The following is a 16,408-nucleotide window of genomic DNA, read 5'->3' as shown; positions in this document are numbered from 1 at the left end:
AAAACAAAGGAGAATGAATATTATATTTGAAGTTGCAATATACAGACTCCCTTCTCTGCTCAGATAGACACAACTCCTCTAAATCTTAACAAATATTTGTTTGCTGCGATAATAATGCTAATATTGTAAAGAGAACCTTTAACTTCATCAGGAGGAAACAAACGGGACTCCAAATAAATGCTATTGTTACTCTGTAACTACTTGGTTTAGCATACATATGTACAGTTTATAAGGAGATAATATATCAGTGTTGTTTATAACGTCTGTCCGCTGCCCCCAAGTTGTCAAACAAATCAGTTACTGCGGCTCTAAAATAAAATAAAATTAGCTGTCCTCTAGCATTGTTACACCCTACTAGCTTAAAGCAACCAAAAGCATTTTTTTTTTGTGTAACAAAACTGGGATCATTTATAGTTTCTGTTAGAGTCCCAGGCTGCCCATTGTGTGCTGATGAAATCTCTGACAATGAATCCCCAACTCCCCCGAGCAAACAGTCCACATCCACCGCGTCCAGCTCTCGCGGGGCGCTCACAGACTTTCCGGCCTTGATGTTCAGCTCTAGCTTCAGCTGCCAGCTCAGCATGGCCAAGCTTCACTTTTTTTCATATCCCTTTTTCTTTAACATCATCCTTCCATGGCACAGAGAGCTTCATATTCAAACCCTTGGGGAGTGTTGGATCCTTATCAGAGGGATGAGGCCGCCTCATGGTGGACAAGAAAGCTGGTTGGTTATTGTCTCGCTTTCACAAACAAAGTCAGCCTTTTTTTTGTTCAAGAAACCAAACCGATTTACATTAGTTCCAAACAGTATATAAGTGCATATCTGTTAACTGCGGCCATTTCACTTGATATATATATTTACTGCATTTCAGTCTCTGCCAAGTGAAGAAAATTGATCTCTGTCCTTCATTCATTCATGACACACGTCTCACATGACATACTCATGGCTCCATTTAACAGTTCCTGCTCCTCTTTTTTCTCTTTTATAAACACGCCACTCTCATTAGGATTCTGTAAAAAACACAGAATAAGAATAATTGTTCATGATTGTGTATATGTGCAAGATCTAGCATCTTGTTCACAGTGATGTTCCATCTTTAAATGTTGGTCTGCAGAGGGTTGTGGTCATAGTATGTCGCTGTGAGGAAAAAGAGACCGTCGCTGAGCGATGCCAGATTCCTAAATCTATTTTAATCCTAATCCCATCAGTAGCGTTTACTCTGCTCTCTGTTTTTCACGTGACCTCTTAAAATCTGGAGCCTTTCATTTTTACAACTCAGGACAGAAGGAAGTATCTTCTTCCTTTTTTGTGTGTGTAACCTTTATTATCTTGATGTCCTTACAGAAACAAACAAAGAAAATGTTGGACGATATAAACCCTGTTTTGTGTGCATTCACTGTAATGCGGCTATAAACATGACTGTTAATACCTGCATGAAGCATTCATCAGTATTCCCACTTTTGTTACACAACACCACAATTTAAACAGGTGAATAATGATGAATAAATACAAATTTGAGTGCAGCTAAACATGAAAGGACTTGTGGAGGAAGTGTCCCTGTACTAGTTAATGTGCAGGTGTGTGCATAAGTGTGTGTGGAAAGCTAACCTGTCCACCCATGTGTCTATAATAGATGAGCTCAGTATCACAGTGTTATTCTAAACCTGCAGGAGAAAGAAAGAAGAATAAAGGGATAGAAAGGAAGGAAGAATACATGAATAATTGAGCCCAAATCAGTTTAGCGAGCCTCCGTTCCTTCCTACTCTCAGTCGAATGAAGTCAGTTCCTGCAACTGGATTCTCCAAGGATATTCTGTATTTGAGAGTGGAAGAAAGCTGATAAAAGGCAGTTTTTGTGATCCGAAAAGCTTTGTGTTTCCTCGTTAAATTTTTGCAAAGAGGTTGTTGGACTCAGGATCATCATGATACCATGGTGGCCCGACTGCTAGGGCTGGCCTTTCTGTTTCTACCCTCCAGCCTGGTCACCTCGAAGACACTGGGTAAGGATTGTCTTTGGATTCATACAGTTGCAGTAAAAATTGGTTGTCCATTTAACGTTACATAAATGATGAATATGATACAAATGAAGAGAGCTGCTGGGCAAAGCTTCTTTATCATTTATTGACTTTCTGTAGATTTTGTTTAAATTCCTTTGTTCAATTTAATATTTGAAGTATAGCACGACATACTTGATATTGGAGGTTGATATCGATATTTGACACTGTAATTTTATAACAATATATACATCAACAAATTTAATATAAATGCATATACAACATAAACAACATATCAATGGTTTGATAAGGATCACTTAGATTTGTGACCATTATATTTACAGTTGAAATTCATAATATTTTGAAATAAAACATATAGTGGCAATAATGTTTAGACATTTAACATGTATATGGCATTTCTGTTCTGCAATTTCCTGTCACTGATACCGATATATCTGCTATTAGCTAATATTTATGGATACATCAGCTTGGTCAATTTACAAGTTAGACTATAATTCTAAGATAATCGTAAATAAAACCAAACATTTTTAGTTTTCTACGTGTGAAGAGTTTTGTGTGGAACAACGTTCACTGCACTGAAAGTCCTTTTGGAGGTACAAAATAAAGTGAATAGATAAAAGATGGTTTATACATTTTATTTTTATCCGGTTATCTGTTTTGTAATCCCTTATTATATTAAACTAATACAGCGTGTCTGAAACTTACAGAGTAAACAATCCTGAAACTGAACACTGGCAGGCACCCGACACCATCATCTCTTGTTCCTTCACGCACACACACACGTTTGCTTCTCTGTGTATCCTCTCCCTCTTCCAGAGGTAGAAGGTCAATCCCAATGGGAGGTTGTGTACCGGGACACCAGTGTGTATGGGGGTGGTGGGTAAAGCGGTGATCCTGGAGTGCGGCACCAGCTTACAGACATGTACATATGGAGCTTCACCAAACCCGGAACTGACGCTATAAAGGCGTGTGGTGTATAATTTGGGGAAAGGACAGAGGATCCAGCAGCTGGCCGAGACGCTCGGACAGCTCACAGTCATCTCAAACAGTGCAGCAGCTGTTGAGCATCGAGAAACTGCCTCTGGCTGCACACGGCCTGTTCACTGTCAGGCTTTCTATGACATAGAACAAGGAGCCCAAGGTCTTCTACTACTACGTGTACCTCACTGTCCGAGGTAAGACTTCTCTGAAACACTTACAGGCAGGGGCGTAGCTAGAAGGGTGTGTGTCTTAGACAGTAAAGATTCCTACATGTGTGACTTTGTCTTGAATTGCAGTTCCCGTCAGTAAGCCTTACCTCCTGATGAGTGATGTGTCTCCAGTGGAGGGATCTACAATGTGGATGCGCTGCAATCTGGACAATGGGACTGGACCAATCCAGTATGTGTGGCAGCATGAGACTCGCAGTGGCAACATTTCAGCCTTCGCACAAGGCAACACCAGTATTATCAACGTGACCAACATCAACCGCAACCACACGGGCTGGTACCGCTGTGTGGCCAGCAACGCCGTCAACAGTGAGAGCTCCAACCGGCTATGGCTGGACACCATCTGTGAGTATTTTTAGGTAGAATTTAAAAAACCATGACGACAGTTTAAGGTCACAATCTTTTCATGCTTGAAGTCTCTTCCTTTCTTTTCTTTGGCATTTGACGTGAGCAATCAATAAATTGTGAGGACAAGCATCTTCAGTAGGCTATGTGTCACACAACCGAAAATGTCACCCATGTAAACATGCGTTGAATGATTAACGTTGACAAATCATTACTCACACTGTTTCATGTTTTTAGTCATAGGTCAGCTTTTTGTCGCTTTAAACACCCAATATTTTCGTTCTCTTGACATTTGAAAGACGTATTTTTTTTTATTTGGCTTGTATTACTAAACCTGCGTTTACCTGTCTATGTTAATACTTGAACTCCAGTGGTCTGGATTTGTAGCTCAGAAATAAGGCCATAGCTACCATTGAGGAGGAGGTCATAAACTCAGTATTTTGTTCTAAAAACTTTTGCAACCAGTGCATGGATATTTTCTTTAACTAAATTTAGTATTTTTAGACCACAGCATATTTAAATGTCATTGCTTCTAATTCAACACATTTCATTTTATACTCCTTGTTTCCTTATTACATTTTAACTATAATTTGTGTTGTGAAGGCTTTTAAAACAGCATTTAGTCTAGAAAATATTATATTTGATCTATATATATTTTGTGAGTTTGACCTTCTGAACTATCTGAGTTGTGACAGACTGTATAGAAGATGTGCGAATACTTTCAATTGTTGCAGAAAGGAAGCAGGATGTCCTTCTGTCAGCCGTGTACGTCACATGTCTGCGTCCTTCATATATTTAATGTGTTCATGTCCTTTCTCCTCAGTTGGCCCGGACCTCCCCCAGATAGACGTGACTCCATACAGTATAACAGAGCGGGGATATTCAGCCCTGGAGAGAGAGACTGTTTCTTTACTGTGTCAAGCCCAGTCCAACCCGGCCAGTTCAGTACGTCCTGGTTCTACAACAACTCCCAGGTCTACACCGGGCCGCAGTTGACAAATCACCAAGATCCTCCGCATGCACACTGGCGAATACGCCTGCTTGGCGCAGAACACATATCTGAATACCCGCTCCAAAAAAACCATCAGTCTGACTGTCTACTGTGAGTGTGACTTCTGACCTCTGACCTTAGACCTTGGACCTTGCATAGGTCCTCCTGCTCCTCTGTGAACCTCTCCACTCAGACCTAACCTGTGTTCATTCTGTCTTGGTGGCTGCAAATGGGTTAATAATAGTGTAAAAGAGACGAGATTGATCATTAAGATTTGACATTTATAGCACAAGATGAAGAAAACACAAATCCAGGGTCTGAATTGCCTTTTTATCTTCATTAATCCTAAATCTCCTACTTAAACACAATTGATCATTTCACTTTTAACTAAACCTCTCCTTTTTTTAGTGTTATGCAGAAACCACCTTTGCTCCCTCTGTTTTAATCAACCATACTCCATTTATTGCATTATCTCTCTCATTTCAACTTCCTTATATTCACTTATACTTCAGAACAGCCCTCAAAGCTTGCAAATGAACATGCATACATACATTCGTTACCACACACACACACACACACACACACACACACACGCACACACACACACAGCCGCACACACACACACACACACACACACACACACACACACACACACAGCAGAGAGTGGAAGTTTGCTGCAGACCTATTCTCCTGTTTCTGGCCGTCTGGAAAGTTGATGGGACTCTCTGGCAGGTTACCTCGCTTGTGATGTCACAGCCATGGCAAGTGTTGGTTGGCTAGAAGACCGATGCTTGTCATGTCTGCTCTCCTGTTTTCTTTTGCATTTCTGCTAGATAATCAGTTGATGTGTCTTATCTACGCCACCATCCAAGAGAGACAGAAAGCATTATTTCACATTTCACCCATGGTCCCTTGTTCTGGTCCCAATGACCTTGCGTAAATCCCACTGTGCACATCACTGCCTCGTTACGCTGTATCTTATCCCCGCAGACCCACCCGATGGCTCTCCCTCCTGTTCTGTGGAGCCGGCTCTGAATCACACCTCTGTGAGACTGCTCTGCTCCTGGCCTGGTGGATTACCCTCCCCTCCCTCCACTGGACTGGACCCTTGACCAAAATGGGACGAGTATGAGGCTGACACAGGGCCACAAACAAATCCCACTGACCAACACCGCCATCTTGCTGCCACCTGAAGACCTGACTTCCAACAGTAGCTTGTTTACTTGCATGGGCCTCCCACCTGGCACTCAAACAATCAACAGAGTGCAGCACACGCACATGTAAGACAAAGAAGGAAAAAGAGGAAGTTTTCTATGCTCATTGTCCACATCTCACTTAAACCCTCTTCCCCTTCACCAGATATTCCCCCTGCAGAGCCGGTGTGTTTTGCCTATGTGACTTAACAATAACAGTATCTGATGCTGTCCTGCTCCTGGGGATGGAGGGGCCCCGAACATCCTTGGTGTGGTGGAGAGGGCCCGGGTTGGCCAGGGCAAAGGCGGGGAAGCAAACTCCAACATCCTGATCCTTCGCTACGGCACTGCCCGCAACGGGGAAGCCCTACACCTGCCATGCTAAGCATCCACTTCTGGTCCAAACCAAACCTGCAGGCTCACACTGGGTCAGTTGCACATGATCAGACATAGATTACAGGACAATAGCCGATATGATTTGATTAATTAATTCATGTATACCATTGTCACCTGTAGAGGCTCCTGTTTTGCTAACGCAGCGCAGAGTTGTGTCTGTATACGAGGGGAGCGATGTGAAGCTCACCTGCAACCTGAGAGCCAACTACCTTCCCGTCAGTGAAATAAGCTGGTTTAATAATCAGGGTGTGGGCGTCCGAGACACCTCGAAGTACGCACTGCTGCAAACATCTGCATGGGCCAATCTGACTGTGAGAGACACGGATGAGACTCAAGACAGTGGCGAGTACAGGTGCTCCACTTCCAACGCAGTGGGAGGAACTGAAATCAATGTCACTTTGGTGGTTAAGAGTACGTTTTTGTTTTCCCATCTGTGTCTTAAAGCCAGATCTTTTAAAGGACTAGTTTGACATTTGGGAAACGTAATTGCTTTCTTGCTGACAGTTAGACGAGAAGAGCATGAACACAGTAACCAGGGGGAAACAGCAAGCCTTGTGTACAAAACCAAACTCTGAAAATATCAAGTTGTTGTTGTAAAGGGGCTATACGTAACAGACTAATTCATTGGTTGTGTCTTTATCAGGGCACCCCATGCCGCCCAATGCGACCCTGGTCAACGTGATGTACAACAGCCGACTACGTATGGAGGTGGAGCTGGAGTGGCAGGTAGAGAACGAAGAAGGAGGAGGTTGGACCGCTTTCATCTTGCAGCACAGATGGGTGTCAGAGCAACCAGGAAGGAGAGGCAGCAACAATGATTCAAAGGAGGACACGGAGGAGAGGATCGGTGCACCAGTCTGTACTCGAACGTTATCCAGGACCCAGAGGTCAGGAGTCACACAGTAGAGAAACTGACACCGACCGTTACGTACCAGTTCCGCATCACACCTGTCAACCACCGCACCGTCGGACATCCTTCTACAGCAAAGACTCCAGGTATAGTGAGTGAATGGAGTGAGGAAAGTGTGATCAGATATGGGACTTTAGGCAGAAAACTGAGCAAAGACAGGTGCTTGAGTTAGGGGTGATTTACAAACAAATGATACAACATTTTGGAAAACGGGCAAAGGCAGGAGAAGCAAATAATAATGATACATTTTAAAAAGATGGCAGGTGATGCTGGTGTCTTGTTGTGATTGCTGTCTAACATTTTTGTTTATTTCTTTTTTGTATCCACTTAGGTGAAAAACTCAACACACAAACAACAACACCTACATTTACACACACCTCACAGCTTCACACCGTTCACACACTTCCTGTTTACCTCCTTCCATGCTTTGCTCTTTACCTTTGCTTTAACTGGACCTGTGTGCTTCTTCTTGTAACTTCTTTATGTTAATTGTATCATTCATAGCATGATTTTACTACTTTAACCAAGCCAGGGTGTAGAAAGGCTTGTAGGTCAGGTGCCAGGGGAGGATAGTCCAGTGGTTCTCAACCCCTGTACTGTCAGTGCTTCAGATCATCCACAACTACACTCAGTTCAACAGGCTCACCTTTAAAGTCATCAGTCATTTTTATGAATTCAACTTTTTATTCGTAAGAAGAATATTGTGTTAATTCCTCTTGCAAAAGTTAATTTGTTTTCCAACTAAACACTTTCAGTGAAGATAACATCTCCAAGCAATACTGAATTTGGTTAATTTCACAAGAACTAAGCTGACATGGGTTGAGAACCACCACAGAGAGCTGAAACATGATGAAAAAACGCTGCGAGACACTTATCAAGTGCCACAACTGTCTGTGTTTTCTCAGAGCTGCACTATTTTGCAATGTGTAACTGTGATGTGTTGCAGCGGAACCACGCTACAACGTGTACCCGGCTGTGATTGGAGCAGCTATAGGCGGGATGCTCATTGCAGCCTTCCTCACAGCGCTGCTGCTCGTGTACATAATACGCAACCGCAACAACACACCTCGTGAGTCCCGTACACAGTCCTAATGACTTGAATAATTAAGCTATTGTCCCATTATGTTGCATTAATGTTCTGTGTTTCTTCTTCCAGGACTACATGACATGCTGTTTGGTTTGTGAGTATCTGTTTTACTGTATAAATATAATAGCAGCAGTTTGTTATCATTATAAATTGTCGGCAGACAATTCTTTGTACAGACATGGCGTGAAAACCTTTTCTTCTTCTTCTCCTGGTGTGTCCAGACAGCACAGCCAGTCGAGGGAAAACATCAACTTTCCAGAGGATGAAGTGGTAGGCAGGTCGGAGGGAGGAATAGAGGAGATCGGTGGATCATCCAGTCCAGGTATGATGAGCCCACATCACACACATATTCATGCAAATTAAAAGTTGTTTTTTTGTTTACTTAAAGTGCATCAGAAATGAAATTGCAGGTTTACTAAAAAGTTAATATTTGATGTTTTTTGACTCCATGAAGACTTACTCTTCAATACACAAACACACTGCCTGCCCACGACATGTTGACTACAAAGCCTAGTTTGTACTTATTGTACTGCTTTCAATTGAACATGGACTCAAGAGGCACCCTTCTGCACCCGAGACAGTTATCATATTTCATAAATGTACAACATTTTACAAAGTAATTGAACATTTCAATCTCAAATTATTATTCAAAGCAGAGTACTTTTGTATGTGGTAAAACACGCGTGAATGGCAGAAGCCTAAGTTGTTCTGGGGGCATCGGGAGGTTGAGAGAGAGACAACAAAGTGTGAACACGCCCAGTCTTGTGAGGTCTAATCAGGTAAAACAAATAGCACCTGAGGGATTGTACCTCTGTTGTGTGGATGTACTTTCACATAGGATCTTACTGTGCGTTCCATTACACATAATACCATACTATTTAGTATGCCAGAAGAATATTCAGTATGTCCCAATACATACAGTATGTGTCAAATGTAGTATGCCAGAAATACCAGGAGGTTCTACTTCGTCCGGTAGCATTTTGCAGTATGAAAGCAAACATGCCTTTTGGGTTATTCTGATCCCAAGTCCTCTGGGCAGCATATATATAAGCAAAAGGGTCAAAGTTCAAGGTGCAATGTTATGGCAAAGTAGTATTTCCCAATTGAATGCATACTGCATGCCGCTGCAGAAAGTACGAAAAGAAAAAGTATGCCATTTGGAAAGCAGCTTTACTTTTGACGGCATTCAATGTTAATATTTCTTTTTTTAAAGTTTAAGTCCTGATGCTGAACCTTTACATTACTCTTTTGCAGGTCCAACCTTGGTTTTACCCCGGGCAGCATCCCCCCTTACCACCTCACCCCTGAGTGCCACCCACACCGCCAGCCAAGCCCCTCCCCCTGGAGACGACAATGAGCCCGTCAGCGTCACAATCACAGTCAACGCTACAGGACCATAGACTAATCATACACACATATATATATATATATCACACTTCTTTGGTTGTAATTCAACCTGGAATTAATAGTTTTGTAGACAGTTTGTTACAGTATGTAGCCTCTGACTTGGATCGCAACTGAACTTCAATGTTCAAAGTTATACACTCTCCTCCCATATAGCTTTCACTAGGAAAACATTTTATTCATTGATTTCTACATTAAATATGTATACTGCTCAGGCAACAGTGTTGTTTTTAACAAGGAAACTGAAAATGAAAATTGGGCTCACTGCAAATCCAACCTTAAAATTGTATTTATTTTGTTGGCGTTCATTATATGTATCATTTATTGAAAAAACATTTACCATACAATGTTATTTTTTAAATAATTTATTCAAGATTTGTATCATGTTAAACAATCAGAACAGATCACACACACACACACAAACACTTGTTTCTATCCCGATGAACCAAACAACCAACTCCTTAAGGCGGTGAGGATTTAACCCAAGTTGTTAACAATGTCCTCCTTCCTGGCATCAAACACCAGTTCTCACAAGAATAGAAGTGCAAGAAAACACACATACACAAAGAGAACAGCAGGAAACATTTAAAATATCAGTAGAACAGCTGAATATCTACGGGTTCTCCCCCCGATGTCCGAAGCAGTGTGCAGTTCGATGTCGAGGTTACTCATACGACGGGGGGTAAAATCTTCTGAGTGCTGATGATATCTCCGAGCCTTTGTTTTATTTTCACAAAGAGACGCTTGAACTCCAGACCGTCACCCTGGAAACAGTTAAGATTAGTTTAGTTCACTTGGTTTGGCCCAAAGGGGAAACATGTACATTGCTGTCTTTCAGTTCTGGTACATTTTGTTTTCCATATAAAATCTTTTACATATGAACGAAGCGGCGTGATCATGAGGTCGTACAGACTAACAGGTGAATCATCGATCGGACAGTTTTGGTGACTCATCCTGAAACTTCAGCTCTACATGAACCCACAATGAAGGGAACATCTAAATAAAGCATTTTATAAAGTATATTTCCTTTCTGCTGACAAAAAGATAATGTCCATTGGCCTTTTATCTTTTTTTAATACTGATTCATTTATGAAAATAGTTAGTTTGTCACTTGATTCAGCTTTATTTTACATAAACACATATCAGATGAGGGAGCTGTGATATACTGGCAATTAACTTAAAGACAATAAACTGGTCTATTGCGGCACTGTTCTTAGAAAACCTGTCGCTTTCTCTCAAAAAGGATTTTGCTGCATCTTTACTTTTAACAATTTTTTTTTTTTCTGTGGTTCAATATCACACTTTAGATTCTCAGTTTGAATCAAACTTTTGTCTCAGCTTAAATATAGTATCATATTGTTCATGTAAGAACAACTACATATACCAGTGAAAGCTAAAACTCACCTTAGACAGTCTGAAGTCCAGCAGCACTCTCCGGTTCATCTCCAGCAAGTGGACTTTAAAGATGAGTTTGTTATTGCGTTTGTCCAGCGTGCTCACCGTCACCTAAAAAGGCAGAGGGAGGCTCATCAGACTCTCGTGCATCATGGTCTGTTGCAGCTAGAAGGGGCTTGCCCGTGTGTGTATGTGTGTGAGAGAGTGTGTGTGAGTGTGTGTGGTCTGTTCTCTACCCATCAAAACATGCATTCATCTTCTGTAAAGTTTTCAATCCTGTCTACTTGAGCACGACTCTGTACCTGATTGGTGCAGGTGAGTTTGAAGCCGAGTGACAGGCCATCACATGCGTCTTTCAAGGCAGATAAGGAGACGTCAGCATTCACAGTGGTGAAGAAACGAGTCATTCTCCGCACTAATCTCTGCCACTGCGACTGCACACAAAAGGAAGAAGTTAGCATTAATGCAGCATTTTAAAGTAGGATTTCATAAAATATCAATTTGATTTGTGGACAAAAACAAACGTGGCCGCTCTTCTGTAAAACAGACCCCGAGTCTGTGTTGCTAAAAGTTCCCACACTTTGTGAAATATAATCACATAAATAAATTACCATTCTATGTAGCACTGAGTATGCAAGTTACCTGACTGGCTCCCGGTGTGCCCAGTAGCTGACTACCCAGCAGCATGTGCTCCGGCTTGGTTGGCTGAGAGAAGCTGACTTGGCCCTCGCTTTGGCCGATGATCAGCATGGCTTCCCAGCCACCTGCTGCAAAATCCGGCTGAGAGCTGGAAAACTGCATCCTGTCATCACTGCGGAGCGGGGAACTTGTTCTTGAGATTACAGGCACAAAAACAATACACACGAGTTGACATAAGGAAGACAAAACGCTCCGACCTGTTGGTGCGGGATGCGAGTCCCACGTCTGACCGAAGAAGTTTGTTTCCTCTGGAGCCCGGAGGCGGTTGCTTTACACCTGCGGAGATGCAGACAAACATCAGTCCGGTGAACATTAAACTTACATTTAAACTTAAATTGATTGGATCATGTTAATTGTTAAACTTGCCTTGAGTAAACCAGCGATCTTTCTGTATGTCTGCGATTGTGATGCGTGCATCTGGACTGGCCAGCAGTAACTTGGACAACAAACCTGAAGAGAGAAATTAAATGTGACTTAAAATCAAGCTAAATTAATATTAATGGATTTGTAACCCCAAGACTATTTAAAAAATGTTTAGTATTTAAACTGAATTAATTAAGTATAATTTGGATCTTACTAAGAGGCATTGGTTGTATTTTCTTCCAAGGAGATAGGTATGTTTTCTTCTGAAGCCAATCTGAATACTCTTGACAGCTCTCAGTCGGCTGATCCCATGGCAACTCTGAAAAAGAGGAAACACAAAGACAGTGATCTACTGCAGGACAGTTGAATTAGCATCCGTTACATTTTTTACCAAATATGTAAAGAGCTCAGAACAGTTTTAACAGAAAGTATGATGTTGAGGTCCCTTAGTTAGCTTTGGGTTACAACTTAAGCCCCATTTTTTCCTAAGAGGTAAAAGGGAGATGTGCTTTGATCAACATTTCACATAGTTACAGTCTAAAGTACACACACATACAGTAGGTAACATACTGTAAAATGCAACCTACACAAGCACACACTACAGCTTTGGAAATTAGTTGAATTAACACATGAGAAAGTCTCAGCATCAATGTAACATTATAACCTTCACAAAAGAGAGGCTATTGTGTTGTACTGGACCACAGAAGTTGGTAGGATCCCCCTGTAAACACAGACTTTGTGATCTTACCTCCAGCCAGCATGGCAGTGAGGACAATCCCACAAGCCCAGATATCTGCAGGCTGAGCTTTGTACTCTGCTTGGCCGAGAAGCTCCGGAGCCACGTATGGAAGAGTCCCACAGAGACGACTCAGAAGACGCTCTCGTCCTTTGAAACGAAACATGGTGGCCAGGCCAAAATCTGTCAGCTTGAGGTTATCTAAAAAGGTAAAAGACAGCAGCAGATGATGGTTATTACAAATGCAAAACAAAGTTATTAATTCTACACCTCAATACACATTGTATTTCCTCACCTTTGTCATCCAGCAAAATGTTCTCTGGCTTTATGTCTCTGTGTGTGATTCCAACACCGTGGAGGTATTCCTGTAAAGGTGCAACTGAGAATTTAATAACAGCAGAAACGGGTGCAGAAGTTCACATCAACACGCAGATTAGTTTCACTCACCACCGCCGCTATTAGCTGCTGGAAAAGTCTGTGAGCTTCTTTCTCCACCATCCCCAAATCAGGCTCTAAAATAAAAGATAGGTTACAACCATCCAAATACTGCCAATAATGTCATTTTTACATTTGGGCTATGTAAATACATTTTCATTTAAAGCAACACATATAAGGATATGCTTCCACTCAACTGTCCAATGTACTTTAAATTGTATTTATCAAAAAATAAGAATAAAAATACAAATCAGCTGAATAATTAGCTGATGGCTGGGATTAAATCAAAATGTGTTGCTGTATCAAAATTCCGTCCCCTTGAGTGAGCATAGACTTTTCTTTAACTTTGGCATACTTTTACGATGAATATAAATGCAAATCAAACAGTAAAGTAAATGTAAAAGTCTGATATCAATCCTTGAGATTCTTGGCATGACAGTCATTTAAAGAGTTGATTGAATGATGAAGTTCTATATTGGCGAATTTAAAATCGAATATTTGAACTATCAGAAGGTTAAAAAAAAAAAAACATTACTGGTTATGCCCTCCAAGAAAGCAGCTCTATGTTTACCACCTGCAGTCGTCTGTCTCACCGATTCGGTCGAACAGCTCTCCTCCGGTGCAGTACTCCAGGAAGAGATACATCGTCGTACCTTCCTTCCGATGGCCAAAAAAACGTACGATGTTGGTGTGGTTGAGCATCTACCAGAGCAGTAGCAAATGTCACTTAATGCACATACACTAACACACAAGAAAATGAACAGTTAAAAAGATTATAGCTGAACAATATATGCATATAACATGTAAATATATACATATATAATACATACAATAAGACCCAGTTTAATTAATTGCACTGTGAGAGTTTTGTGCAAGTAAAATCTAAAAAAGCTAGAACAAAGTCACATTTGAGATCCAAATTAAGCTCAAGTTTAAATTCTTACAAGTAGTTCAATGTAATGGACAAGGCCATTTTCTCAGATATCAGTCTTCTCTTCTGTTTTAGCTACTCTAATGGTCAGTTAAAGCAAATTAATAACTCTTATCCTTTCACACTTTAGTCTTACTAACTTTACTAAAGGCGAATGACCTACCTTATGGACGCATACCTCCTTCTTTACATTTTCAGCACACTCTTTAGCCTGAGATGTATCGATCACCTTCACTGCTACAGCCTCCTCAGTCTGTCTGTTCACCAGCAGCCTCACTCTGCAAACATGATTACACAAAACAGATGGATAAGCACAATAAAGAGGGGAAGTCTGGTGAGGGTTTTTAAGATGTCAGCTCATACTCTTTCAGTAAAACATTAGGTTACAATCAAATTTGATGTAGAGCATCACATAAGCAGGATCACAAGCAAAACTGTGTTGCAATAATGTTCCTAGTTTTCTGACTTAAATGTGCATAAAAAAGACAAACATGACATTTATTTCACTTATTAGAACATTTGCAGGAGGAAGAGGAGCTCTTGCATTTGAATGTGCATATTTATTCTATTCTGCTTTTAATGTATTCATAATGGAAGCTTGCGTTGTGGTTTCCCAAGATTAAAACTCTACAAGAAAGTCCTGTTGAAATGTGGTGTTATACTCTTGTAATTGTTTTCGTTGCTCCACATATGAACGTTGCTGACATTAAACTCTGGTGTGTTAAAGCACCTGGATACGCACTGATATTAAAAATGAAAAAGTAATTCATGCCGTGTGAATTGTAATGACAAGAGAGGATTCGTACTCTCCGTAGGCTCCTTCTCCCAGCGTCTGAACAAGGTCCCAGTCTTGCACAAAAGGCACAGCCATGCTAAAAACAGAAACAGTCCTTTTTCAGGATGTCATAGAAAAACAAACACATACCTAACTCAGATATATATTCCAGGTAATATTTACTTAGACCTATAATTTATCAGGTTGATAATGCCTTTTATCCATGTTATCTGTCAAACTGTTAAATGTCATTAACTTACATGATGCGAACGAAACAGAACAAGAAAGTTAACCGGAAACATGACGTCAACTCGTCGCTAAATATATATTCTTACCTGCACAGTTATCCTCGTGCAGCAGCGTTTTCCAAATATATTTGCACAGACAAACTTGTTCATGTGTCTTGCGTCTGAAACAACAGAATTTAGCACAAATTTGGCGCGTTGTTGTTTTACTGGCGATGACTTCCGCCACGTCGTCACTTCCGCCTCTTTTTCTTCTTCGCGTGTTTTACTTCGCTCTGCGACTCGGCCACTCCTTCTTCGTTTGCTGCACTATCGGCTTTTACGGCATAACATTGGGACAGCTTTTCCATGCAAATACAAAAGTAGTCTTTCTTATGTTTAACTTCTACATCATACAATTGTTACTCATAAGTGTGCACTTTGTATTAAAAATCTATAAAATACTCATTCATACTAATACATATGAAATGCCAAACCCTCCATCTGCTCAATCCTCATAATGTGTTATCCTAAAAAAAAAAAAGAAGCATTTTGAGGTACCCTGCTTCAAGAGGCTAAGTTCCTAAAAGTGTAAAACTCCGACAGATTATGTTATTAGATGCCACAAAAATATTGGATGGAATAAATACTGAGGCCTTGCCAGTGAGGCGTTTGTCCAGACGGTGGTGGTAGAGAGTCAACGGAGTTGTGTCCTTGGAAGGGTGAACCTGTGAACTTCGGACAGAAAGCAGTGAGTGCAGTGAGTGTTTAACGTGGAACATGTTTCCCCTTTAATACAATATTCCTCATTACATTAAGATAAAATTAATTTAATTACAGCTGACTTCACAACTCAAAACTTAACAAGCAAATCAACCTGTATTTGAATCTGAATGCCTCTTAATTAATTGACAATGTCTGACCATAAAGCGAAAATAACCCCCTGACCCCAAAATAATTATAAATTACTTTGTACATTGTGTACTGTGTTGATCTTTAAGATCACAAATATATTTATTTTCACAAATTCAGAGTACTTTTACAAAAATCTTGCAAAGAAATCTGAACAAATTAAGGAAGATCAGTCTGTTATGACTATTCAATCAATAATTGTAGTCAATGTGTCAATAACAATTCTTAACAGTGCCCGCACGTTTTGGGAAATGATGAAGCAAATGTTTGTATTTTCACAACTCTTGTTTATTTATGCAACATGTGACACCGTGTGTGTACACATTGTGGAAAATCCAGCACTGAAACTGGGCTACTTAAGGTCCTGACCTTAAGTAGCCCAGTTTCAG

General features: G+C 40.8%; 2 protein-coding genes across 3 annotated transcripts; one reads left to right on the top strand and one right to left on the bottom strand.

The window, feature by feature from the left end:
- The first annotated feature begins 1,930 nt into the window (after nt 1-1,930).
- On the top strand, nt 1,931-9,545 carry LOC117742826 (V-set and immunoglobulin domain-containing protein 10-like 2). The gene is given in 11 exon segments (XM_034550471.1): nt 1,931-2,000; nt 3,007-3,156; nt 3,254-3,568; nt 4,392-4,670; nt 5,550-5,666; nt 6,269-6,559; nt 6,792-6,995; nt 8,005-8,127; nt 8,215-8,239; nt 8,367-8,467; nt 9,400-9,545. Coding segments are annotated over 11 exon segments (1,821 nt in total).
- A 356-nt stretch (nt 9,546-9,901) lies between these two features.
- Nucleotides 9,902-15,369, bottom strand: chek1 (checkpoint kinase 1). 2 transcript variants are annotated; one of them, XM_034551049.1, is made up of 14 exons: nt 15,219-15,369; nt 14,915-14,980; nt 14,272-14,386; nt 13,771-13,879; nt 13,190-13,254; nt 13,038-13,107; nt 12,755-12,943; nt 12,221-12,325; nt 12,010-12,093; nt 11,841-11,919; nt 11,587-11,755; nt 11,247-11,378; nt 10,954-11,055; nt 9,902-10,313 (listed from the first exon to the last, which is right to left on the bottom strand). In XM_034551049.1, the coding sequence occupies exons 2-14, from the start codon at nt 14,977-14,979 to the stop codon at nt 10,218-10,220; spliced, it is 1,380 nt and encodes a 459-aa protein (XP_034406940.1). In that variant the 5' UTR covers nt 14,980; nt 15,219-15,369; the 3' UTR covers nt 9,902-10,217. The 2 variants fall into 2 exon arrangements, with proteins under 2 accessions (XP_034406940.1, XP_034406942.1); XM_034551051.1 differs by lacking the exon at nt 14,915-14,980 and having other exon boundaries at nt 15,219-15,357.
- Nucleotides 15,370-16,408: the final 1,039 nt, after the last annotated feature.

The sequence above is a fragment of the Cyclopterus lumpus genome, chromosome 14 (genome assembly GCF_009769545.1).
Source record: "Cyclopterus lumpus isolate fCycLum1 chromosome 14, fCycLum1.pri, whole genome shotgun sequence".
NCBI lineage: Eukaryota > Metazoa > Chordata > Actinopteri > Perciformes > Cyclopteridae > Cyclopterus > Cyclopterus lumpus.
The sequence above is the reverse complement of the archived record's forward strand: the minus strand, read 5'-3'. Positions and strand labels throughout refer to the sequence as shown.

What these genes read in the sequence shown, in the direction of transcription:
- chek1 (XM_034551049.1), bottom strand. Translation starts at nt 14,979, where the DNA reads ATGGCTGTGCCTTTTGTGCAAGACTGGGACCTTGTTCAGACGCTGGGA. An exon ending in AGGAGGTATGCGTCCATAAG is followed by an intron (nt 13,880 to 14,271) that starts GTAGGTCATTCG and finishes CTGCTCTGGTAG; the next exon opens with ATGCTCAACCACACCAACAT. An exon ending in CATTTTGCTGGATGACAAAG is followed by an intron (nt 12,944 to 13,037) that starts GTGAGGAAATAC and finishes TTACCTTTTTAG; the next exon opens with ATAACCTCAAGCTGACAGAT.